Source organism: Ammospiza nelsoni, chromosome 2 (genome assembly GCF_027579445.1).
Source record: "Ammospiza nelsoni isolate bAmmNel1 chromosome 2, bAmmNel1.pri, whole genome shotgun sequence".
Classification (NCBI taxonomy): Eukaryota; Metazoa; Chordata; class Aves; order Passeriformes; family Passerellidae; genus Ammospiza; species Ammospiza nelsoni.
The window spans coordinates 9,337,938-9,364,892 of NC_080634.1; the positions used below are offsets into that span (position 1 = coordinate 9,337,938).

Consider the following 26,955-nt stretch of genomic DNA (forward strand, 5'->3'; position numbering starts at 1 on the left):
CAAGAGAGCACACACATCATTTTACAGCACAGATGTGCACATGGCTGTGAATAGTTTGATCCATATTGTGGATGACTCATCTCTTCTGACTAGCAAAGCTAGAACTAATTATTCCACTGGCTTTCCTGTTACATTCTGAGCAGGGTGATATCTAGGCAATGCTCCCAAACAGAAGCTTTTATCTTTAATGCTTTCAAACTTTGGGAGGAGGGAAATACTGTGATAATGGACTGTTTGCAGAACACACTACATGGGGATGTAGCAGTGACTCAGTGGAGGATTTTTTGGTTTTGTTCTTTTGTTGTTACAATGTTGCTTGCTAAGAATCCAGATTTGTCACTCATTGACTATACATTAACTTCAGCAGTAATCACTGCAAAGCACTTTTCATGAACTTCCAGTCATAGAATTTTAGCCATAGTCAGCATGGTATTTGTTTAAAATGAGGTGATCAAGGAGTGAGATGTGAACCTAGCACAGAAACTATTATTCTGCTTTCCATAGTACATATTTTAGATACCCTCTTAGTGATTACCTTGTAAATTTTACACATCTGGCAGTCATTCCATTTCAGTTAAATGTGCTTTCCAAGGGCTCAATATGCAAAAAATATGTGTTTTTGTCATATTGTTGCATGTTTTGAAAGGAATTTGTCCCTTCATGCATATGGATTGTCTGATATTTGGTGTATCCTTCCAGCTACAGGATACATCAAATATCAGACAATCCAGACAGCTCTCAACTAGGCTCTGCCTTCTGTTTACAGAAGCCTCTTGCCATTAGAGAAGCTACAGCCACATGACTAATTTATCTTTTCTCGGGTTGTTAACGTTATTTTGTAGTGACACCAAGCAAGTTTGTCATGAATTTATCTAAAGATACAGCTTCTGCTTTTGCTGTTCTTTACAGGTTTCCTGGTCTCTAGGAATTGGCAGTGGGCAATAGAATGCTTTCCCAGCAGGAAAGAATAAAGAGTTGCTGCTGTAGCCATTTACCAAAGCTGTCATTGAGTGTGGTGTCTTTTTGTGCAGCATTACCCTCACTGTCAAAGAAAGTGCAGTGTCTTGAGTTGGTACTACCTAAATATTGGTGATTTGCTCAAGAAAATGCTTCATGTAGTTTTTTCTGACATGATTAGGAAGTACTTAGGTTCAGCTTCATTAGTGATAGCATCATAAACTTTCTGACATACTCATTTGTATATTTGCCTGTAATTATTTCAACAATCATGTGTACATGTGAGAATGGAATCTTAAATTATTGCAGATGTTCCACCAACAAGTCAAGGTGTGGATCACAAGCAGGTCCAGAGAGAGCTGGGTGACGTGGTGCTGCACCTGCACAACCCCACCATCCTTTCTTCCTCCTCAATCGAAGTTCATTGGACTGTGAGTACAAGCCTGTACCCTGCTGGTGCTTACATGTGCTGCTGAGATGTCCTGCTTCCACTGCAGTGGGGTCACACTTCAGGAAGCTGGGTAGTTTGTATGCTTGCAAACGTTTTTCCCTGGGAAAAGTGCTACTTGTGCTCTGCTTTTTCATTAAATTTTACCCATTTTCTCCATCTTTGTCTGCATAGAGAGTGCTGTTTCCAATGGGGTGAAGGTTTCAGAGTCCTGGAAGCTAAAGGACCTCCTCAGTCACATCATTTGAAGCCTTTCCACTGCTTTCAGCAGGACATGTGTCAGTCCCATAATGAGATAACATGGGCAGTTAGGGAATTAGGAATCTCTGTCAATCACCTGTAGAGAGAAATACTGCATAATTCTGTTTGAGAGTGTAACCTCCCTGCTACAGACACGCTGACAAACACACCCAAATGAGATAACCTGGTCTGAACCTCTCCTTTCCTGTACCTTTCCTTTCCCTGACTACACCTGGAGCAGGGAGAAGAGGTAAAAAAGGCGATGTCATATTGGTGTTGCCCTGGCAGCAGGAAAGAAGAAGGTTGGGCTTGTGAAGGTCATAGCAGAGGAACTAAGAGAGTCAGGAATGTAACTCAATGATCACTTTGAAAATGGAATGCAGAATTAGGAAAATGTTGGGGATATAATTATACCATGTACAAAAATAAAACCATAAGGAGTGAGCCTTGAGGTCTTTGTGGGACTTCCATCTGAAAATTCCAATATATTGGCAGGGGTAGTGTGGGACAGCACAGGCTGGCCATGCCATAGCAGAATATTTTGCACAGGAACAAAAGGCATTTTGACTTTGTAGAGGAGCTGTAGCCCAAAGGAGTCCTGACCTAAACCCAGAGCTCCTCAATGCTGCAGTAATGTCTGCTGTGCTGCACAGTAATTACACTCTCACCTGCAGTATGGCCACCTGCAGCAGGCAATCTCCTGTTCTAAACTAATGCATCTTTGAGGTTCCTAGCAAATTTTGTTTGACCTTTACTTACAGAACAACTTTTTCCAGACAGGCAGCTTTTGTCAGTCTCTTGGGTGGCCTGTGGCTTCTCTGCAATTTCAAAAATAAGCATTACCTCAGTTTCAGCTAACACATGCATTCTTTATGTGATTATTAAAAATGAAATGTGTTGCTCTTTGGATTAAAATTGCAAGCACACAGTTTTATTATGTATCATTGTATGAGATTTTTGAAAACAGGAAAATCTGATGCACTTTAAAAATTTTATTGTGCTTGTTATTAGACTTCCTTATTCATCAGAAATTGAAACCAGCAGTTAAAAAGATAGTGAGTGTTCCACAAAAGATCAGCTGTATGAGGTAGCTTTCTGTTTCAGCTATAGTCAAGCATATTGGACTTGCCCTTCATTACACGCAGATCTCTTTCTCCATACATTTAGTGTAAAATTGCCTTAGTTTGAAAAGCACTCAGGACCACTGAGCATCAGCTTGATTTGCTTTTCCAAGTCTCATCCATGTTACCATACTGAGTTTTATGTTCCCTCTTGCAACCTGGCCTTTTCCTTCTAGCAGAGGGCCTCCCACTGTGTGGGTGGACATGGGGGAGCTCTTTGGAGAGCTCTGCCCTCTGAGAGAGCCCAGCCACAGCCACAGTGCCAGCTGGCCACCCACTCAGTTTGCTTTCCCCAGAAAGGAGCAGGCAGGAAGCAGTGCTCATTTCATGGGTTTTGGGAAGTTTCCACACCTCAGGAGAGTTGACAGGCTCTCTCTTTGATCTCCATATTCATCCCCCTGAGCCATGGCCCTGTAGATGGCCCTTTCCCCATGTGTCCAGCCCTGCTCTCCAGATTCAGTTGGGCAGCAGTCTGACCTGTGCCAAGCTCCATGGATGCAGAGACTGTTCATTTCATGGAGCTGGGGCATATTATACAACTTCATTATCCCCCTCTAATGCCTGCCTAAATCCAGGGAAACCAGCAGAGTTCTACCAGCATCAAAGGGATTAATGCACTTGTGAGTCAGGCCTGCAATTTGCTGTAATGCAAGGAGCCTTTATCTGCTTTGGCAGTGATGTTTTCATGAGGGATAGTCCAGGGGCCGTGCACAGAGTCATGGGCATCACCCCTGGTTCCTGCCCGTTTATGGATGTGTTCTGTGTTCTGCTCTCTTGCCAGGTGGACCAGCAATCCCAGTATATCCAAGGATATAAAATTCTGTACCGGCCTACACCAGCATCCTATGGAGAATCAGAGTGGTTGATCTTTGAAGTGAGGACTCCCACCAAAAACAGTGTTGTCATTCCCGAGCTGAAGAAAGGCGTAAACTACGAAATCAAGGCCCGCCCTTTCTTTAATGAGTTTCAGGGAGCAGATAGTGAAGTGAAATTTGCAAAGACCCTGGAAGAAGGCAAGTAGGAGCTAGACTGTCTTCATCTTTCCTTTTTGAAGTAGCAGCCTGGCCGGCTTTCCTCTGATATGTTCATTATTTGATCTTGTTTGAAGTGCATGCTGTTTGAGAGCAGCAATCTGTGGCAGAGGAGACTGATCATTATGTGAATTGTTTGGTGACACAGAAGTAAATATTCTAAGCCAGGCATGAGAGACAGAGAGAGAGGGATGTGCAAAAATCCCCTCCAACACACAATGAGAAATGGCGCTTTTTTATCTTCCCTGCAGTGTGCGCACTCCTCCCTGCTGAGTTCATGGGCTGGTCACAAGTGACTTCTGTCAGATTCAAGCACTTGCTAATCACTATCTTGAGTAGATAGCAGACACCACAGAAATCATCAAAGCAGTGTAGCTGGGGGAATGAAAACCGTAGTTTTTAGAAGGCTTTTATATGTGGATCAATCAGTGAGACAAAACGGAAAGATGAATGAGGGCAACAGATAGAGTGGACTAAATTATGTATTTCCATCTCATACATGTGCTAAAAAGACAAGGTTCATAAAGCTCTTCCTTTTGTTGCTGCACAGGCATGATAAGTATGCAAGGTGGCCAGTGCCTCTGAATAGGGATTTTGGTGCTTCTGCTAGGATGTGCAACCTTTCCCTTTCTATCTTCCTCCCCCATTAGAAATGCTGTGTAGCTCCAGTTTATTTCTGCACATAGCTGAAAAGGTGTGCATAGCTGCATTCATCCTAAGCATCAGCCGAGCATCCACATTTTAGAAGGATTATTTCAAATTCAAAACATAAATTATTATTATAAATATGTTAATACTAACACATTATGTCCAGATTTTAGTAAATTTTGTATTACTCATTATTTTTTACACGCTAGAGGAACTGAGATTTAGACTGGGAACTATGTAGGATTATTTTTCATTATTTTTCAAAACTGGTGATTCTGGGTGAGCTGATTTGAGACCAGTGAGGAGCTCAGTGCCCAGAACTGTGACATGCAGGTAATGAATATCTGAAAGTACAATTTGGAGTGTTACTTTTCCTGGCATGTGCAGCAAAACTACAGCGGAACTCAGAGCCTGGTTGTTGGATCATACATTTTCCTTCTATATTGTCAACACTTTATCCCTTCATCTTCTGGGCACAAACTGCCCTCAGTGAAGGGTGGGGAAGAAAAGATTGCATTTGTAGAGCCCAGAAACCATCTTCCACTTGAATAAACTCACTTGTGGGCGTGACAGAGATAACCATTCAATTCTTCTTTCCGAACCAACAGCTCCCAGCGCCCCACCTCAGAGTGTTTCAGTAACTAAGAACGATGGGAACGGGACAGCAATCGTGGTGACCTGGCAGCCACCCCCTGAGGACAACCAGAACGGGATGGTGCAGGAATATAAGGTACAGCTGGCACGGCTGGGTCCCCTGGCAGAGGGAGCGTGGCCAGGTAGAGAGGGAAGGGCTGTTCGTGGGTGCTTGGCTCCATCTTCTGGTTACAACGAGAAAATGGGAGAGACCGTCACTGCTTGGAATCAAGCTCCATCTTCTTAGGGATTCTGCCTAGGTGGTGTCAGGCAATTAAAACATCCTCCATAAATCAAAGCAAAGGGTCAACATTCTTAATTAAAGCAGCTCCTGCTTTGCCTCCATTATGACTTGGGAAGAGCACACACAAGGAGAGAGAGGATCATACCTGTTTGAGAGCCACTTTGTGACTCTAAGACACTGGCCAAGGTAGTAAATATAAACAGGCTTAATGAGTTGAGAAGCTCAGGGATAATAATTAACAGTGTTAAGATCTGAGTAAATTATGTGTAACTGGGTAGTTAAAACAAATGGAAAACTTTCAAGGAAAGAATGTGCTTCTATGATAATAAATCTATTCCTGCATAGAATTCTTTTCTTTTCTTCCAAACACAGTTCTCATTATGTTGTTTAATTTTTGACAAATTGAAAGCACATTAAAAATATTTATTGTTTGTCATTCATTTATGAACACAGACTATTTGCATTTCAAAATTTTTTGGTGGTAATTTACATAGCAAAGTAAATGAGGTTTATTTTTCCTAAGCAAGCTAGAGATGTTTTAAATGTAGATATCAAGTAAGCTTTGTAACCATGGAAGGGCAGGAGGTTTCGTTTTAGCCCCCTGCAAATGCAGATTATTGAGAAAATCTTTTAAATGGGAATGTCTTGGCTATTTTTCAGGTTTTAACACAGTGCTATAAACCTATATTTCTAGCCATCAAAACTCATTCTGATTTTCTTTTCTTCTCAGTAAAAATGGGAAAGGGAAAAGATTTATAAGCTTCATGGTCAATTTAGAATAATAAAACCCTTTTCAAAACCTGGTCAACTGGTAAAATAAAATCTGTTTATGACTTAGTTTCATATATATAACACAATGTAATTGGAAAAAATACTTGTGAAGTTATTTTATTTAAAGCTAGACCTTGAGAATTATTTACAACAAGAAACTGCATCGGAGGCATGTTAAGGTTGCAATGACACAATAATAAAAATCAGTAAATTCACATTTCTGAGTGGATATAATCCATACCCCACCTCCCAAATCCCAGGATTTTGAGGTGACAGGTTCCCAGGTGCTGGAGCAAGCACACTGTAGTGCTTTTTTAGCAGTAGATGGCACAGTGGCACGTTTTGCATCTGTATTTGTTGCATTGATGCCATTGTTTTCCTTTGTGCTTTTCACCATGGACAGAAAAATGACATTAAAAAAAATCTGTGAAAATATATATGCCATTCCTACTGAAGGTGCTATATGTAATTACTGGTTTTGCCAAAAAAACTACTGAAATGCAGAACTGGTGATTTTAGATTAAGACCTAATAATAAGAAAAAAATTCAAATGGAAGACTTATGACATTTTCTCTTTTCTCTTCCCCTTTTGTTTTTCTATCTTCTTTTTTCTCTCAGAAAATAAAAAACAAAGGTATGCGTATGTGGGGCAGGTCATTATTTTCTCAGCAGCTCAGATCAAAGGCAAGAGTGTACTTACTTTAATTAAAGGATAAAATAAATAGGAAGAAGGATACTATCTTAATTGAAGAATTGTCAGTAGCATACACAAAACCCCAGAAATTCAAATTCACAGCACAAATAATTTTCTCCTTGCCTAACACCAAGTTTTAAATTCTCTTGTTCTACTAATTCTCTCTTCCCTTTCATGTCTGTTATAATGTGAATTCTTTCTTTTATAACATTCTAAAGGTTTATTTTCACTTGCCTATTTATGTATACAGTCAAATGTAGGATGGCAAGTACTGAACAACTTGATGTTTGACCTGACATTCTTGTTTCATGCATTTCCCCATGTACTTGAGCACCTACAAACAAAAGCTTTTTTCTTCTGAATGAGTAGTTCATGATTACAAGTACATAATGAAATAAATGTTTCGTTGTTTGCACATGCACCATTTTACAAGGTAGCAGTAATAATTTCTGTGAAATTGACTTAAGTCCAAATATAGATTTGAGCCTTTTGTTCCTCACTTGAGTTCTTATTTATATAAGAGAATTTTTCTGCTCTTATATTAATAATATATTATTAGTAATAGTTTTACCCCTAGCACTGATTGAAACAGTCTCTATGTAGTGTCAGAACACAAAAAGGAGATTCTCTTCATGTGCTCTGACCTGCTCTGCAGCAGCACTTACACATATCCTGTGCTGGGATTCGATTTCAAAGGAACTTTAAATGCATTTCACATCCTCACAGTGTCCCACTAGCCTTGTTGCAGTCCATGGCATCCAGAGGAGGAAAAAGGGTCTTTATAATGCCCTGAAGGTGAGATAAAATTTCCAGTGTCCAGGCAGAAAGGGCTGTACAGGAGGGGCTGTAGCAATTGTTCTAGATGTGAAAGTCTATCCTCCTCACCTGGCAGTCTCCACAGCAGCAGAATTGCACCAGGGATTTAAAGCAGCTATCTGGGTACTAAATCTTTTAGGAGCTCCATATGTTGAAAGCAAAATCTTCCCTCCCATCTACAATCGGCCCAGGTTCTGATGTGCTGCTGTTCTCAGCCAAGTTTGCTTCTTTACAGATAAAGTATTGAATTTAACTAATTTAACTCTCTGAATAAATGTTCTTTGTAGAGCTATACATTTGTGGAAAAGGCACAAAAAGGAAATAGGCACAGCTTCATGACTTTTTTTAGCAGATGTAGATTAGCTGCTACTTCACCTTGAATAGCAGTTGGGAGTTCAGCCATCCTCCTAAAAAGCATTTGCCACATCAGTAGTTCAGGCCTAAAGAGATAAAGATATCTCATCATTTTGTTTCTCCTTGCCATTTAATGTCACTGATGGAATATATGAAGCTGTGATTTGAAGTCACTAGATCTGTATCTTGGTCAAAACCAAAAAATGAAATCTGATATCATGCCGTTGTCTCCATTAGAAGACAGCATATCACTCAATATTTGCCCATTGCTGCCATCTAAAAAAAAGAAAAAAAAAGAAAAACCAATACCATTTGGATTCCAGCATGACATCAGTTCTCTTAAGATGTCATGAGATGAAAGGCTTGGTTGTGCACTTGAGTGACACATAATTCCTGAAGAAGAGAATTGCAAATTCATTTAACTGAACGCTCTTTGTTGTTTATGTGAACAGTTCTTGGCTGTGGGGCTTCCCTTATTTCTTCCATGCTTGTAGTTTCATTAGCACTTGTTGAACTCCAAATGAATTGTGATAAACTCATCAAATAATGGTATGGTTAAAGCAGCAACCCCTTGACGAAGGGAGGAAATGACGCATTTGATTCTATGATATTAGAATAGAAGGTTAATTAATTACTTTATTGTATTGTTCTATACTATATTACACTGCATCTAAACTGAAATTGCACAAGCACTCAACTCCACTGAACAAAATTTTGTGACTGTTTGCTGACCAGCAGTCTGAAGATGCTCTTGGTCTGATAGGCCAAGGAAACAAAACCCCATCACTTTGGGTAAACAATCTCCACGTTGCATTCTACTTTGGCACCACACAGGCACAGCAAATGAGATAAGAATTGGTTTTCCTTTCTCTGAGGTTCTTCACTGTGATTCTCAGAAAATATCTTTGAGAAGTTGTGCCTTGCTTTTCTCAGTGAAATGTGGCCACATAATGGTAGCAGTTGGAGCAGCTCATTGGAAAAAGAAATGTCTTTTCAGTATTCATGGAGGGCCTAGGACAGCAATCCACAACTGCAGATGTTAGAACAGTGACAAAGTGTAAATTACTTCATCCAGAGGGAAATAATGCCTCATCTTGCCTCCTTCAGAGCTGAATTCTGAGCACTTTCGTGTGCCTTTGCTCCCCGCAGGTTTGGTGCCTCGGCAATGAGAGCCGCTACCACATCAACAAGACCGTGGACGGCACCACCTTCTCCGTGGTCATCCCCTCCCTCGTGCCCGGCATCCGCTACAGCGTGGAGGTGGCTGCCAGCACTGGGGCAGGACCTGGGGTGAAAAGTGACCCCCAGTTTATCCAGCTAGGTAAGCTTCCTGGTAATCCTGCCTCTGGGTGTGGGTGGTTTCCGTTTGTTTGCTTTCGTCTTTTATGGCACCAGAAATGCTTTGGAGAGGACAAGTGAAATGGATAGTGTTACTTGATCTCAGGAATAGCAGGGTTTGGCATTTCTGGTTTTAAACTTGCCTTAGAACTGCATTCTGAAGGTGGGATTAAAACAACACAGGGGTGTTCTTAAATCTCCCAGCTCAGCAGTGCTTTTTAGTTGTTGACTTTTCAAAGTGAATTTTCACCCTTAAATCTTGTAGAGGAGCATGAATCTCTAGGTGTTAAACCACTTTAGGGGTGTAATTTGTCTTGACCACATTTTATCATTATGGAAGCAGAAAAAACAAGCATCCTAAAATTAGGCACAAAAAATATCAACTATGTGTGGAAGCTAGTAAATAATGTGAGTACAGGAAAAAAGATGTACACAAATTATGTATAAATTTGACCTTCTAATCTCATTTACACCAAACATTGCTGTCATAAATGTTGACCAGGGACATTGCTCCTGGATGTTTCTGGGGAAAATGCATCTTTGCTATTGGTTAGCTGAAGATTATTTAAAGTAGCTTTAAGTTTAGTCATATGCTGCTTTATAGTATGCCTGGAGCAAAATACCTTATCATTGCAGTGTGTAATTATGAAAGCAAGCTCAGCATGTTGCTTTGGACTTTATGTCCTCTCTGTCTCTGTATCATTAGTAGATCTACCTTCTTATTTCACTTGTTGTATTTAAAAATCTATAATTAAGAGCATGTGAAAACAAGACAGAGCAACTAATATGGAAAATTACTTGCACATTTCCTTAGGTATTAAAAGGAAGGCCGTCTTTAGCTTACTTAAATTAGACAGGTATATGATTCCCAATTACATTGATGGAGATTTTACAATAAAGGTGCACACAGCTTGTATGATATTCCATTAATATGGAATTATAACAGGAAAGCTATGTAGTTATTTGTTGGATTGTTCCTCTCTACAGCCAGCTACCATTCACAGCTTTCTGCAGCCAGTCAAAATCAAACTTATTCTATATGGCTTAGGTTTAGAAAATTCTGAAAATTTTGGAAATTCCTCATAAACAGTCAGGTTTATGAGGATAACCTCAAATCTTCAAGGACTCCATAACCACTTCTTTTTTTACCCTTTTATGTGATGATATGCAAATTCTAAATGAAGGTGAATTTAATAATGAAACTTAATCACTTTGAGGTTTGTGAAGTGGAAAAATAAACTAATCAGACTGTCAGGGTAAGGTTTTTGCCCACTTCTGGGTTCCTGGCCTTTATTGTTACTATGTTAGAAAACAAGAAGAGATCCCACACCTTGAGAGGTGTTCAGTGTGCAAGTCTGGTAGAATACACATATTTCCCCATGATTGGAGTTTGCTTTCACTGCTTACCTCTAATTAAGTAGCATGGCCAAATCTAGATGTATTTTAGTAAATCCCGAAATTTGGTTGTTACATGGCAAAGATGTGGAGACAGGACTCTTGTGGAGATCCATGCCACAAGAAAGAGAACAATGAAATATCTAGATGGTGCCACAACCGTTGCAGCAGCTGCAGGAGGCTGCTGAAAATTAGTGCTTAAATTCAAGTGTTAGCACTCTTTGATAGCACAGATCAACCTAAATCATCCAGGTAGAAGTGTGGCTGCAGATTATTCAACTCTGCCCTGTGATGCAAATTCTCCTCCAGCCCCCTCAAGGAATTGGATTTCTACTTCTTAGAAGTGCTCCCAGCGTGGGGGTGGAACAGAGATTTTTGGGTAGTTTTCTGAAGAAAGAAAATTAATTTGTTGATGTCATCAGTTGGCACTTTTCACCAGCAATAAATTACACTATTACAGAGAGAGGGAAGAGAGGCCAGGGAGGGGGAGGAAAGAGGACTAAGATGCTCTTTGTAGAAGGTTTGAAACAGTCCTGACATGCTGTATGTATGTGCTCTAAGAACTGTGTGACAGCTTCCAGTTACTATATTTCTGCCCTGCTCCCAACTATTCCTTTCCTGATACCTGAATTAGTGCAATTCTTCATTAGAAAAATATATATATATATATAAATAGGAATTCCATGTGTGAAAACAGAATCTACAGTGTGATTCTGAGGTTCACTTTTTAAATAAGAAGTTGTCATTAAATAACAACTTCTAAATAATAACTTAAAATCTATCTCCTTATAATACAAAAACACGAGAGCGGACCGTGGCTGGGTCTCCTCTTTGAGCCTGTGTGGGATGCTCCCAGGTTGGTGACTCAGGGACACGCCTGGGCAGAGCCTCAGCGGGGTGTGTGACAGGAGGAAGTGTCACCTTTCCAGGGCATTCTTCCAGGAGGAGAGGGGAGCACAGGAGGAGCTGGATTCCCCGGGAGCTGGGGCGTGCAGCGCGGTCCCACGCGCCAGCTGAGCTGTGACAAAGGACCTTGTGCACACACTTAACCTGTTACAAAGACAGGTACAAATTGTAATCTCCGAGCTCTTTCATTTTCCACGTCCCTGCTGACATGAAGCAGCTCACTGAGCTGTGCTACCCCAGACTTCCCGTGCCACCAGGGACAAGGCAACGAAATAACTTGCTTGTTATTCATAAAATCGTGAGATCCAATGAAAAATTATGTGTCTCCTTAAAACACCCTGCATGAAGCTTCTGAATTTTCCTCTTGGCTTTTGAATAAATTTTCCTCTTGGCTTTTGAATGACCTTTCCTCTTGGCTTTTGAATTTTCCTCTTGGCTCCTCTTTTACTGCTTTCCGTGGAATTCCAAGGACTGAAAACAAATATTTGTTTGTTTGTTTGTTTTAAAAGAAAAGATATTTTACATAAAGAAAGACTGCAAAAGTTTTGGTGTTAAGGAAAAAAAAATCCATGAGACCTAGCCACAGCTCACTATATTATGCCTGTAACAATGTGCTGTGGAGAAACAAAATCACAGAATTTCAATGGAACCTTTTATTTCCTTCTTAAAACACCCTGCATGAAGCTTCTGAATTTGCATCTTGGTTTTGAATGAGCTTTTAGTGCTTTCTGTGGAATTCCATGGACTTAAAAGAATGTTTGTTTATTTTTTTAAAAAGAAAAGATATTTTACATAAAGAAAGACTGCAAAAGTTTTGGTGTTAAGGAAAAAAACATCCATGAGATCTAGCCACAGCTCTCTATACTATGCCTGTAACAACGTGCTGTGGAGAAACAGAATCGCAGAATTTTGATAGAACCTTTTATTTCCTTGTCACAACATGTAACTTAAAGACATTGTTTACAAAAGTGCTCTGTACAGAAAGATGAGAATTAGCAAAAAATGTTTTGCTGATCTGTAGCCTAGCTTTTGTAGAGTGATGGGATACTGCCTGTGGTAGCTTGGCAGCATTACCTATGCTTGTTGACAGGTAAGGAGTAACATTGGAACATGTGATGTATTTGTTTTTGGTACCAGCTCTGAGAAGCCCCACAACTGCAGTTAATGTTACTCTTAAACACATAATTTGTGTGAATATATGGTGTGCAGTTGTTTATTAAGAACTGTCTGCACAATTACTGTAAATAGTGAGTGTATTATTCAACCAGAGGATGTCTCAAGTGTACAAAACACAAGAAAGTCTCATTGAATCTTTATTATTCTAACTGCTACATTTAGGAGACGTGATTTGTGAACTAGCTAGCATGCCTTCAGGTTATTATTCTGTCAGCCCTAAAGGTACTTTGAGTGTGATAGTTGTGAGGGGCTTTTTGTTGATATTTTTGTTTGTCGCCTGCAAAAAACTTAAGAAAGTAATCTTTATTTATACCCTTCACAGCAAACCCTTTCAAATCAGGCTGGTGCTGTCACCTCAGGCTGTATGTTGTAAGACTGAAGTGTACAATTGATATTTTATCAGTTTGGGAAACATAAATCTAGAAAGGGGACAAAATAGCATATTCTTACCTTGGTAATATTTCATCAAATAATTTTCATATTGCATCATGAACATGCATTTGAGGTAACACTCAAACAATATGTTACAGGTTTTAGATGTTTTACATGTTTTTAACTGCCAGAATGAACCATGTCACCACCATTTATATATTCCTACTCAGTGTTTGTACATTTTGTATGCTGAATGAGGCATACATATGGAACAATACCATTCCATAGGTTATACGTGCACAAGGCAAAGTTAAGTTATTTGCACAACTTTGAACTTGTCTTTTTTGAATCTTTGGCATTCCAGTAATAAATGAATATTAATCTTTTATTTATCATTTAGCAACTTAAATCTTACTTTTCACATTATTATTATTTATATCAATATTTAACACTAGAGGATTAGAGGTTCCAGTTCTTCTCTACGTAAATTCTAATTAGTTTCCATTGAAGTTTGAAACTTGGAGCTTCAAGACATTCAAATCAAGCAGCTTGTGAGCAATAGCCACAGCAGCATTATCTGTGATTAAAAAGCAAGCTCTTATCTTGGGCTAGAAGAAGGGATGAGTCACTGTGATAATATGCTGGTTTCAGGGAGCTGTGGGAGCAGCCTGCTCCAACAACTCTGAGGCATTTCCAAGTCCATTAAATGCTGGGGCTGCTGCTCTGGCAGTGGGATGCACTTTGCCATAGAATGTTTATGTTCCCTTCTTGTTTTGGCACAACTCCCTGAAGAGTGCAAGCAGGAACAGGAATGTTCATTATGAACCATTTATATATCAGTCAAAGTTCCAGAAATTTCCTTGGATTAAGAAAAACTAGGGCTTTTTTTTTTAGTTCAAGAGTTATTTCCAAGACTGATCATTCAGGATCTCACAGGGCTGTTAAACAGAGGGAAGATGCCCTTCTCAAAAAAAGGCTTCCAAGATAATGTTCCTGTAAGAGTTTAGTGGTGAGGAGGTCACTAAATTTCATTCTCTTTATATTTAGCTAATTTTGAATTACAAGAGGAGTAGGATGTAGTCAAATGTGACCTCTTGAAATGCCTTCCATCTCCTCTTAGGCTGTTTATTTGACTGTATGTGAACATAGATGCATTTTCTCTTTCCCATATGCATAGGTATATACCAGCTTATGTAGTGGCTCTAACAGTCCACCTATATTCAGTGTGCCAAATGCCTAATTTCTTAAAAGAAAGTTCATTGTTATGCTGTTCTTGCAAGTAAAATAATAGCATGAAATTAATGTTAACTTAAAATTAGGATAATAAAAATTCTTCAGGATTTTATAATATTCAGACACACATTGACTGAGCAATGCAGACTGTGTATAAAAGTGCTGTGTTTCTATATGACTGAATTGTTGACATGTTTAGAAAACATTCTTACTTGGTTTTTGAGCTTGTGATTATTTTTTTCTCCTGGATTTATTGTTTTAAAACACCTATTTTAAGAATTAGATGAAAAAATATATATCACTCTTATTTATTCAGAACCAGAGGCTCTCCATAAATGTTTTATTCTGTTCCATTAAGTTGTATAAGGGACTGTAGCTGTTTAAAACCACAGAAATCACTCCTTTTGAAAAGGAGACTGACGGTACAAGTTTTCATATCTTAATATGGCCTCAGCTGCAGAGAGACAAAAGATGAGATGACAGCTTTAATTCATTGGTCACAGTGTACTTTATACTTCTAAGCCCATCTGGCCACTTGTGTGGAACTTCTCTTGGCTGTCTCCATAAAATCTGAAGCAACCCATCTTAACCTTGCACAAATAGGCGTGAAATCCATAAACCTAGCAGACACAAAGAGTGTATTAGTAAGAAAAGAATGAGTCTGCCTGGTGAACTTTTAGGCTAGGCAGTGCACTTAGGATCATAGAAGATAAAGGGAGCTGGAAAATGAAATAAAATTTCCAATAAGGTAGCGCAGTCAAGGGTGGGGGTGATTTCTGAGAAAAATAGATATTTGACTTCAAGGTTGCAGAAACTGGAATCTGGAACCCTTCACTGGGAAAAGCTGTTACTAATTTAACCTTTTCCTTTCAAAAAGGTATCCTTTTCCAGAGGAAATAATTTGTTGTGATTCCATCTCTTGTTTGTATTGCAGCTTATTATATTCTATGTGGGCTTATTTTGGCATAATGCAAGTTGTCATCATAAAAAAATTCTATTCACTGCTTAGTTCACAGGGAAAAGATACTGGTTTTAAGCAAATTGGTTTTTCTTTCTTACATAGTTCATATTAATAGAATTAATATGCATCTTTCTCCTTAAAACACCAATCTCTCATTCTGAATTTGATGTCCCTACCAATAGTATAAAGCACCTATCTCTTAGATTTATACAGGAGTAAAAGTGGGTATTTCAGAGGCCGAGCTGTGGAATGTGTAAAGCAATATCCGCTCTGAGTAAAGGCTTTGAGTTCTTGCCCATGCTCTGTGCAGTAATGAAATTTCCAGTGAGCACTCACTGTGGTGGTAAAGCATCAGGAAGGCAGAATTTTGGCTTTGAGTCCCTTCACTTCAGTCAGAAAGCTTGGTCACTAACTGGGTCTTCTTACTGCTGTTCCCAGAAAGTTGCTGCAAAAGTTCAGTGTAGAAAGTAAAGACCAGAAAAAACCATTTCTGAAAGGTGCTGTGTTTATGAAAAAAATAATTAATACTCTGTGGAAAAATGCATGTTCTTTATTTTGATGTGGGGTATTTAAGGCTAAACTGGTTTTGAAAAGCATTGCTTGTTCATTACCAATGAAACTCCTTGGCTGTTTTTAGCAATTCATAAATAATTTTTTAGTTATCCTTTAGCTTTTTTATCCATATTTAAGGGGGCAGGATTGGTTATTTTGTAGTTTTACTTTTCTACATACGTTTAAATATTCAATCTTTTTCTAATTGAGGTCAAAGTGAGAGACTGCAAGCAGTGCATTAGACTGTGTAATACAAGATTTAGGTAATCTATCAAGAACTGCTAGATTAAAATATCTTCCTCAATACCAACTTCATATGAATGTAGTTTAAATTTGTAACTGATTTTCAGTTCTGAGAGTGGATGTCTGGGGAGCTGACTTCGACCCATTCACATTCCTAGTCGTGTTTTTCTCACTTGGTGTGTTTTTTGCTGATTTTCTGAATAATTTTCTGAAGCTGATGTTGCTTTTTTTAAAATGAAAGAAAAGTAAAAAATAGTAGATCACAGGTTTGTTATTTAGGAGCCTTTCTATTTGTATACCTGGTAGCCTGATTTTAGCAGCTTTTGTAAGCAAACAAAAGTCAGTGATACTGGAGGTACCTGTCTTGTACAGAAAACATACCACTTTTGTCTAGACCTGTAGAAGTGTGAGATTTTGAAGAGCAATCTTAAGGATTTTACCTTGAGAAACTGGACTGCCATGATGTCAGCTCTTTTCATGCTCCCTCTTATAGCTGTTCATTCAAATTAATTGGCTGTTACGGGTGTCTCTGTTTCAGATTCTCATGGAAACCCCGTGTCTTCAGAAGATCAAGTCAGTTTGGCCCAGCAGATTTCTGATGTAGTAAAGCAGCCTGCCTTTATTGCTGGAATTGGTGCAGCCTGTTGGATTATCCTCATGGTGTTCAGCATCTGGTTGTATCGCCACAGGAAGAAGAGGAATGGACTCACGAGTACCTACGCTGGTATCAGAAAAGGTGCCCTATTATCTGTTTCAGTCTGAAATAGGATAGCAAACAAGCTGCTGAATGCCTGTTTGCTGCCTATTTATTTTGTCATCAGTCTCTTGTTCTTCTCAGGCTCAAATAAGGAATTGCCAGCTTGCTTCAGTGCGTTCATGAAGTGTGGGTCAGGAGCCTGTGCAGAGAAAATATTTACATAATGTGCTAAGTCTGGCTTTAGAGCATAAGTCTTGAGCTGAATACCAGGAGTAGCTTTCTATAAAGATACTCCTACAAATGAGAAAGTTAAAGATGGGCTTCCAATGTGCCCTTGCTTTCTGACACTGTATCATCTGAAGAGGAGCCATCTGGCGTGGGTGGCAGCTCCTGTCCCCCCATCCAGTGCTTTGCCTGCTGCTGGGAGTGCTAACAGTGGTGTCCATTGCAGTAACACTTTGGGTGTGGGTACTTGAATTTCTCCTCTTCTGGGGGAAGTGTGGCTGTTTGCAAAAGCACAGCAGTCAATCTGCTTTCCAAGACTCTTTTCATAAATGTTGTTTTCAGACCCTTGGCTGGGACTGGGTTCTGGGGCTATCCCATCCTGCATCTGTGTTTAGTTAGAATGGCAGCAGTGGGGCTAACTTAAAGCACTTCTCATTTCCATGTTGTTTCATGTTATTGATACTTCTTATATATCACATTGTCAGTGGTAAAGCAGTGCTTTTCAATATACTCTCTGAAAAAACTAAAATCTCTACCTGGAAGATCTTCTGGAATAAAAACTTGACTCCTCCAGATCAAATAATTTCCAGGTTAAGCCTGGAAATTAAAGCTAAATTCAATGAGCTACAGTTCATTACATCTCAAAGCAGTACCTCATAGGTAATTGCAGAGTGAGAACCATAAATTTTGGAATGAATCAGAAAATGAGAGATCCTACTTTTCAAGAACTAGATGGGGTTATATTTGACATTTAGCAATCAGAACACAGGCCAAGGTTTAAAATGTGAACTCATCTTTGTGTATGAAAGGTGTCATGAGATTAGATTCTTTAGACCCCAAGAATGAATGTGTTATGGGCAGGACAGGCAAATCAAACACAAATGGTTTCAAACAGCAGCAATATGTTGCTGTGTAAAAGAAGCAGTGTTAAAAATACCAAATGAGTGAGTGGAAACATGGAAGTATGTCTGGAGTGTTGCAGAGCTGAGATGCCCTCGGTGCTATTGAAGAACCAGCGCTCGCTGTGCGCTCTAGGCACAGTGGCTGTAGTGGAGCTGCAGCCAAGGGAATTGGGAAGGAATTGCACCCTTGGCTGTGTTCCGCTGGGATTTAGGGCAGGACAGCCCCCACGTAGTGCTGCACTGGCCTGTGCTGTTTTGTTTTACTAATAGCATGCTGCCACACTGCCTTTCTACAGCTCTATCACACTAACATCACTGTGCTTTCACCAGTACCTATGATTAAGCAAAAGGCATACAATTTGTCCTTAAAAATGCTTACTTCAGTGACATCAGCTATTGTTCAAAACAGCTGTGTTTTTCAATATCTGTAAAAATATCTTTTGTGTAATCTGGGGGGAGTTTAAATGAAAGTGTACAGAAAAGTAGGGTATGTATCTCTGGGATCAAGTATTCTTCAAAGACCAAACCTATCTTTAGTGAAATATGAATTGCAAAGTAGTTTGCCACTCTGCAGTTCATCAAGTCATCACTGCAAGCCCAAACTTTCTTCAGTCTTGCATTTATTTATTTTTATATTTAGCTTCAGGCCTGTCATCTGTTAAAATACTTCACTACTCCCACACATGCATGCTGTACTAGCAGTCTTACACACTCGGAAGAGTTTATTAATAGAAGCTCTAAGAATTAAGTCATTCTTTCATGTGGTAGAAATCAGATTTCTTTCAGTTGAACCTCCTCAGTTCCTTAAGAAACAAAACTAGGTTTAGTACTTAGCTCACAGAAGAGTAATGAGACAGTATTTTAAGATTATTTTTCATGTCCCTATGATTGCAAATTATTTTGAGGTTCTGATTCTCTTTGGAAAAAAGAGAAATCAGGTTTAAATGCCCATTCTATTTTAATGAAAGCTTGTTACTATGGTTCTATAGTTTGAATGTAACTAAATTAAACTTAACTATGGGAAAAGGCCCAGCTCAAAGAAATATATGGTATTCCCAAGATAAAAAAGCTTTGCTACAAATGGAACCTAAAATGTCCAAATACTCCATTTTTCTTTTCTTTTTCTTAGTATCATATCCCTGGAAATAAATTGACCTGGTAAAAAGGGGGTAATATGGTGTATCTTAAATTACAACTACAAGACACACTGCACTCCCCAAAAACGTTAGAATTCTTAAAAAAAAAAGAGATGAAGAAGTTGTTCTCTTAGCCAGAACCTTTTATTTCTGTTCTGGCTTTGCTGATCACCTTCTGTCTCCAGGCTGTTTTTAGTGAATATTTGATTGTTTCTGTTACCTTTCACTGTGATTAGATCAGAAAGGGCAATGTTAGCCTTGTTCTGCCATCAGTGAGAGGAAAACGATACTGTCTTGTCAACAGGAGGGGGAGCATGTGCTAATAGGAAGAGCAGATGCTGCTGCTCTGTATTTGGATTAGAGACCCTATTGATCCAAAGAGGATTTATAGTAGCTGTGAGAGAGAAGATTGTCAAGCAGTGTCATTGTTCTGTTTTTAACCTTTCCCTCTTAAAGCCAAGGGTTGGAAGGTAGAAAGGTGTTACACCTAGGGAGGTTTTTCTTTTTTTTGTTGATTATTTAAAAAAGAAAGATAATTACTCTGTATAACAGTCTCATCTCTGAAAACAAAAATTAATTGCTGCAGTAGATTTAATGTCTTCATTGCAGCGAGAGTTGGTGCCATTCTTGATTCAGAGGCAGTAAAACAGCAGTTCTCTTTGTTTCTTTTTATGATTATTATTTCCTTACTGAATACTTAAGCGTGCCTATTAGTTCAGTGTAATGAGCATTTACTTAGTGAACTGCAGATAAGATTCAATAGGACCTTGATAAGGCTTTGTTAAGGAATTTGTCATTCTGCATTCTAGAATAATTAACAGTGTGGCGGTTTTGTTTGTGCTAGGATCTTCAGAAAAAAACTTAAAATACCAAACTGAGAAGGATTTGAAAGGCTAAAAACCACAGGAGCACAATAGAATACCAAGCTTTTTGCTTTTTTTGCCTTTATTTTTCCTGAATAGTACCTGTAGAGACAATCTTCTTTCTGAATTGCAGTTTCAGTTTTATTTTTATATCAATGTGATTGAAGTAGTGGGTTAGTTATATTTATTTGTTTTATGTTCAGCTGTCTGCTAGATTTATACTAATGTGGTATGTTTCCCTTTCTCTCTTCAGCTTAATAACCAGTTTGTATTTTGTTTTGATTTTTCAGTCCCGTCTTTTACCTTCACACCAACAGGTATATATTTGCACTTTTCCGCCCTTCTTTGTTACTTAAGCATGTGTTTGTGGTACTATTTCTCTTTCTCTGACATAACCAACCAGCCCAGCTGTTTCTGAAGCGGTTTTTTTTAAGCAATGTCATTAATGACAGGTATCATTATTTGTTCTCTGAGTAGTGTGCATTTGCTTTGTGGCTGACAATATTTTCTATTTGTGTGTACCATTTCAAAGCACACCATTCCATGCCAGCATGCCATTTTGTAGCATGATCCTGTCAGTTTGTACAGCCTGGGCTCTTTTCCTGCAAATTCCAAGGGAGTAGTGTGGCCTCCCACATCTAGACATGCAAAAGGTGCTTCTGTTGGAGGATGAATGACTTAGCACAGCCCAGATGCTGACTTGAAAGAGATTCAGTGAGATTATAGCCGGTGAAATATTTGTTCCTTTTCCTTCCTCTGAATCTGCACTAATCCAGTGGCCTCAGAGTTGTCTGCTTTGGAAGATACAGAAAATCAAAGTGTTACACCAGTTAGATGTCTTTGCTTGCTGCCTTAAATTGTGTTTTGCTATGAAATTTTAAAATCATGATCCTATTCAGCTTAAAAAGAAGTGAATTTCAAATTCTGTGTGAGTTTAAAACCACTTTCGGTTTCGTTTTTGTTTAGAAATCTGTAAAATACATCATCTCATCCATAGCCCACCAAAGCCCATGAGAGCCTTTCCATCCCATAGAGCTGACCTTCAGTGGGTCCTACAGCCTTTCCATCCCGTAGAGCTGACCTTCAGTGGGTCCTACAGCCTTTCCATCCCGTAGAGCTGACCTTCAGTGGGTCCTACAGCCTTTCCATCCCGTAGAGCTGACCTTCAGTGGGTCCTACAGCCTTTCCATCCCGTAGAGCTGACCTTCAGTGGGTCCTACAGCCTTTCCATCCCGTAGAGCTGACCTTCAGTGGGTCCTACAGCCTTTCCATCCCGTAGAGCTGACCTTCAGTGGGTCCTACAGCCTTTCCATCCCGTAGAGCTGACCTTCAGTGGGTCCTACAGCCTTTCCATCCCATAGAGCTGACCTTCAGTGGGTCCTACAGCCTTTCCAGCCCGTAGAGCTGACCTTCAGTGGGTCCTACAGCCTTTCCAGCCCGTAGAGCTGACCTTCAGTGGGTCCTACAGCCTTTCCATCCCGTAGAGCTGACCTTCAGTGGGTCCTACAGTCTGGCAGCTGAGCAGCTCCTCCTCTGCATTAGATAAAGCCCAGCACATTCTGTACCCATCAGTGCTCTGCTTTTCTTTTAGCCCGAGTGAACAGCCAGTTTTTTTTTCTTCCTCCTTTGTTTGAAATCCTCCATTTTCACAAGAGACCTGTGAGATTTGCAGGACATGTATATCCAGGCAGGGTAAAACCCACCCAGCCCGGCTCTGGGAAGTTTCCCAGGGAATGCTAGCTCCTAATCAGCACTGTTACCTCCTTCAGGCTGGACCACAGAGGAAGCCAGCCCTGTGTGCCCGCTCTCATCCCCCAGAGCAGGCTGAGCTGAGCTGGGTCAGCCTCACCCACGTGCTGTTCATCACACTGGAGGCTGCCTGCTCTCACAAGCCAGCCTCTCATGTTCAGTGCAGTTGTTTCCTGTTCAGCATGAGCCAGAGTGGCCCTCAGTGTTTCTGCAGGCCTTTGAGTGCCTCAGTGGAGAATAATTCAAACTCTTTATTATTTTGCTGTTACTTTAATTGGCTAAACAGAGGGCTTCTGTTGTAATCTCCGTCGTAGCACGCCACTGAAATTCTGCAGAGTTTGGGAGCTGACATCTATTCTCGCCAATGGATTCTTAACATTAAAAGAAAATATCAGGGTTTCTTAAGATGCATCAGAGCTGGAAAATAAATAGCCTTGAGATTTTTAAAGAAGAAATTGGGAAAAACATAAAGCATGTAAAACACTTAAAAAAATCCTTGTTTTTCAATCCAGAATCTCAGTCATGCTTTGACTTTAAATTGAACCTGGCTCCCCTCTTTAGCATTACCTACAGTAAAAGACTTACCTGTAGGAATGCATCCTACATTTTAATCCTGTTATTGTAATCACTGCCAGCATTTATCTCTCTCTTGCAGACTCCCAGTTTGGAGTTCTTCTAAAGAGCAGAATTTGGCTGCTTGTTTTCAGCACATTCCTAGCTGGAAAGTGTAGAATCCATCAGCATATGCAAGGAGGCAGTCTCCTTAACCCTTTGCCAAATCCAATGTAAACCTACAAAATTTATAGCACTGTTTCTGCTTGGGTATTTGCATCCTAAAAACTAATTTCTAAAACATCTTGCTTCCTGTGAAGGATATGCAATGCACACCAACAAATAAATGCACGTGGACATCCACTTTGTTCATGGAGAATACTTTTGAAATGCCAGAAAAACAGTTCCTTTTAATTTAGAAAGTGTTCTTTCTGCCACACTGTTTTTTAACCAAGATTTATATATTAGATTTTTAAAATTATTTAGTATAATTTATAAATCCAGTTGTAAAATGTTACAAAATGTGCAGCTTCTGTGGACTCCTAGAGTGTGCTTGTTCCCTGAGTGTATTGCAGTAGCATTCAGAAAGAGCATTTGTTTTTGCAGTAGCTCCAGCTGCAGTGAGCCATTATTTACATTGGAAGTAAGGTCTGTTATAGAATCATGATACCTCTTTAATCTTGCCAAAATAATAAGGTAGAGCAAAGCTTTAACATCCATCCATTCATGAAATAAATATATGACCTAAATTCTTCCACAGAGCAACTCCACTGAAGTCAGCAGAGTTATGTTAAGAATAAGTTCAACCTGATGTATGGCTTCCTGCTTTCTTAAGCAATACATGTGTGTGCATGTTCAGAACAGAACTGAAATATAAAACCCTGTTGGGGCTAGGACTAGCAGTTATCAAGCAACACAAGTATTATGTCTAAACTTGGATTTGAAGCAGTAGCTTGCAGAATGAGACTCAGAATTAATGTATAAACAATGAACAATTATTGTCTTAGCTAAAATGAAGCAAAGGTGAAGTAAATACTGTTATTGAAGGAGTCTTGTATGATTTTTAAATTTTTTTCCTTCTTTTTATCTTTAACTATTTCAGTAACATATCAGAGAGGAGGAGAGGCCGTAAGCAGTGGAGGCAGGTAATTATGTGCTTTGTTCTTACAGGTATAAATTGTGTGCAAACAAATTTAAGGATTCCAGGAATTCAATTGTCCTTGTAAGTGATGGCAAAATAATCACTTGCATAGATTTTAGTTCATTATATTACTGTATACATTTTGGCCATATATTTTCTGTCTAGGAGAAGGGTATATGGTTTGAATTTTTGGGTTGACTTCCAAAACATGATTTGAAATATTTTCAGCTTTGTTAACCCGTAAAAACTGCATCTCCAAAAATGAGCAGCAGAGGGAGTGCTTTAACTTCAAAATAAAGACCTGGCTTACCACCTGATTAAGGGAGTAAAAGTAATTAAGTCGTGGCCTTTATGAAGATCAAGAAACATAGCTGCTTCACAAATACTACAGAGAAAGAAAACGTTTATTGGTAAAAACTATTGAAGACATAAATGGCTTATAAGGTAACATATTAGGGAAAAAAAATGTTTCTGTGAATGCAAAACAGTTAAAGCATTGCTTAAAATAGATGGGGCACTAAAGGAGAGGGAAGCAGGTTGTAAATTTGCAACCACCCACTCTGAGAACCAAGTCCATTCCAGATTGAGGATTTAACTAAGGCATGTTCAGTGGGTTTACATTATTACTTAATGAATGGCCATGGAGAAAATAGTAATTTACATTTCCTCTGTAGGGGTAAAATTTTCTTCAGGAGGAAAAAGAATGATTTTAGCAAAAAGGCTGGTCAGAGCAGTGGTGCTTTAGCAGCACACCATTTCTTTTCTAGGTCACATTCAAAGATTTGGCATGATGCTGAAATAATGCTTAAATCTCAGAGACCAGCTGGGCACCAAAGTCCTGTAGCAATTCCTGCTCACAAGTGGCATTTTGTGATTCCTAATTTGCAAGACCATGCAAAAATTTGGTAATTGTGAAGATTAGGCATAGAATAAAGCATTCCCAGTCTACCTGAGTGCTGTGCAGAGGTGAGGTTATTCAGCCTCTGCTGCAGCTGGACCTGGCATATTATGAGGAATTGCAGATATCTGTGCCCAGCACTGTGTGCTGCTGTGCTCTCATGGCCACAGGGGCATGGAGAGAAGCTTCTAGAACAGTCACCATGTGATTTTTGAACGACAAAATCTGTAAATCACTGGGGTGCTGCCCTTACAATAGGAGAGTGAGAAAATAGGAGAGAAGAGGGGTGAACCCTCTCTTTCCCTGAGAGTTGTTCAAAAAGTTACTCAGCTAACATTCTTTGTGTTCTTTGTGCCACTGTGCTTTCTCACTCTTCCCTTAGCACAGGCTAGATGAAGCACTCTCACACAGAGAACAGAAATGAACCCACCAGTGTCTACATAGTGCACAGTAATTTTGGTACTTCTAGAGCATCAACTTCAATTTTACTGTCCTGGTGTTCAACAGCAGAGCCAGAATCTAACAATGTAATTGATTCAAGGTGCAAACATCTGTGCTGGCTTTGTTCATTTGCATATACAGCACTGACAGCCTATGTGATGTAACTTATTTTGTAGAATTTGAAACACAGTTCTGCAATGTAACAAAAAACCCCAAAACATTATTTTTGCATATGAAACCATCTTCTGATATCTAAACCTAAGGTTTTCACTCCCTTACTTAATATTTGTAGTGTTTTGGAAAGGTTTAGAATTTTTGCTGCTATGTGAGCAAGTTAAAGCATTTTTCAGGTTTCAAAATGTCACAGTGATATATTTCAACATAATCCCCACTTGTGTGATGCTGAAAAAACACCCATTTCTGTGGCAATCCCTTTTCTAGACAGGATTTGAGTAATGGTAATTGTGCTGGGCTCACTCCAGCCAGCACCCACACAGCCACTTGGCTCTGTCCACCCCTGCCTCAGATCCTGTCCAGTAATTCAGGGAGTCAAGAAATTTGCTGCTAAGGTTAAAGATCTTTGGAAATTGTGATCTCAAACCATCAGCAGGTTATAGATCTGTAATGCAAGCATCTCTTGCCTAAATGTTTCCAATTAGTAGAATTCTTCATGCTTATATACATCACACCACATTTCTTACATGACAGCAGGTGTGAATGCAAAGGGAATTTTAGAAACAAAGGATCTTTAATTCTCTGTGCAACAAACCAGTACACAGAGCTTTAAAGTGCTGAAACATTCTGGGATGCTTTGTCTCCTCTGAATGCCTTGAGGTGTAGGTTCATTGTAAGAGCAGAGTGTAGGGGTGTCCCGTCCCTTGGCTGTTCCAGTGGCCTGCAAAGGCTCGGGATGGCCTTGGGGCAGCCCGCGCTCCAAAGGACGAAAGGAGTCTTCAGATTTTTCGGTCTTCAGTGTTGTTTATTAATTTTTATCTACAATATTTTCCCCCGGCCCGACAGAGGTCCGCACAGCAAGCCAGCCATGAGCACACTGACTGTCCTCGGGGCGGTCGCTTATCTTTATACTAAAAACTACGTGTAAGATATTTACCTTTTCTCCCCAATACCTTTCACCCTTATTGACAAGTGCACATCCAGTAAGAACCAATCCCAAAGTGCCACCACCACCACTGAAGATGGAGGCCAAGAAGAAGAAGAAGAAGGACAGGACACGCCCCAATTCCTCCATCTTGTCTGCTAGAACCCCCCTGTACCGAGATTCCAAAACCTGTGTTTCGCACCATAATTAACCTATCCCTTCACCACTTATCCCCGTGTGATCCTCCCATCCTCATACAGTTGTCACGTCCTGTGCAGCATCAAAGTCCAACCACCAGACACTTCTGGCAACGTTCCAGGACCTCCGAGCCCCCCGAGGGCTGTCTCGGTGACTCTGCACATCAGGACTGCTGTGCTGAGTTCCCACATAGGGGAAAAAACAGGGAATTTCAAATCAGCTGGCCTGCTCACAGGCCTACACAGCTGTATATTTATTTCAGAATTTTTCTTTAAAAAATGCTTCTTTACTGAATGCATATTGGCTGGTTTGTAAGCCTGACAGCAAGTCAAGCCTCATCACCTCCTATGTTAAATTGTCAGATGACATATGCAGCACAGAAACATATACACATATATGTATATATCTTTTAAATGTCATTCTAAGTCTATGACTTAAGCCTGCAGCACTGGCAGACTCTATCCCCCACAAATAACTGCATGCAGCTTGTATTTTCAACTTGCAGTTTAAGAGGATTAGCATATTTTATTTTTGAAGATCATCACATCTAATATTATGGAAAATAGTTTCTGCACTATTTCAAATGGAAAGTTGCCTGTTAAATCCCAAGAGAAGGGGGCTGTTTTCATATATGTGTATGTGACAGTAGCTAAAATTATCTATTTTTTAAAAGCACCTTAGTTATCAAAGGCAATTTTAAATTGTGTTGGACTGTAATATGTCCCACTGCATTGTTAGCATGAAAACTCAAGAGCCACCAAGGATTCTACAGAACATTCAACAGAGAGACTTTCACACTCACTACAAAAACTCAGCAACTTGGAAGACTGGGAATGTTGATGATAGGAATACACTTTATTCCAAATGCAGCCAGCATGCAGCATTCATATCTGGATATTTTTCAGGTGGTCAGTATTCCCA

General features: G+C 39.6%; 1 protein-coding gene across 1 annotated transcript in view; it reads left to right on the plus strand.

Moving 5' to 3' along the window:
* Nucleotides 1–26,955, plus strand: part of ROBO1 (roundabout guidance receptor 1) — a 288,045-nt gene that overhangs the window by 232,628 nt on the left and 28,462 nt on the right. The window contains exons 14-20 of the mRNA XM_059466209.1: nucleotides 1,267–1,388; nucleotides 3,548–3,779; nucleotides 5,054–5,175; nucleotides 9,107–9,278; nucleotides 16,672–16,869; nucleotides 20,247–20,273; nucleotides 23,360–23,402. Of these exons, the coding sequence (XP_059322192.1) occupies nucleotides 1,267–1,388; nucleotides 3,548–3,779; nucleotides 5,054–5,175; nucleotides 9,107–9,278; nucleotides 16,672–16,869; nucleotides 20,247–20,273; nucleotides 23,360–23,402 (916 nt within the window). The remainder of the gene's footprint in view (nucleotides 1–1,266; nucleotides 1,389–3,547; nucleotides 3,780–5,053; nucleotides 5,176–9,106; nucleotides 9,279–16,671; nucleotides 16,870–20,246; nucleotides 20,274–23,359; nucleotides 23,403–26,955) is intronic.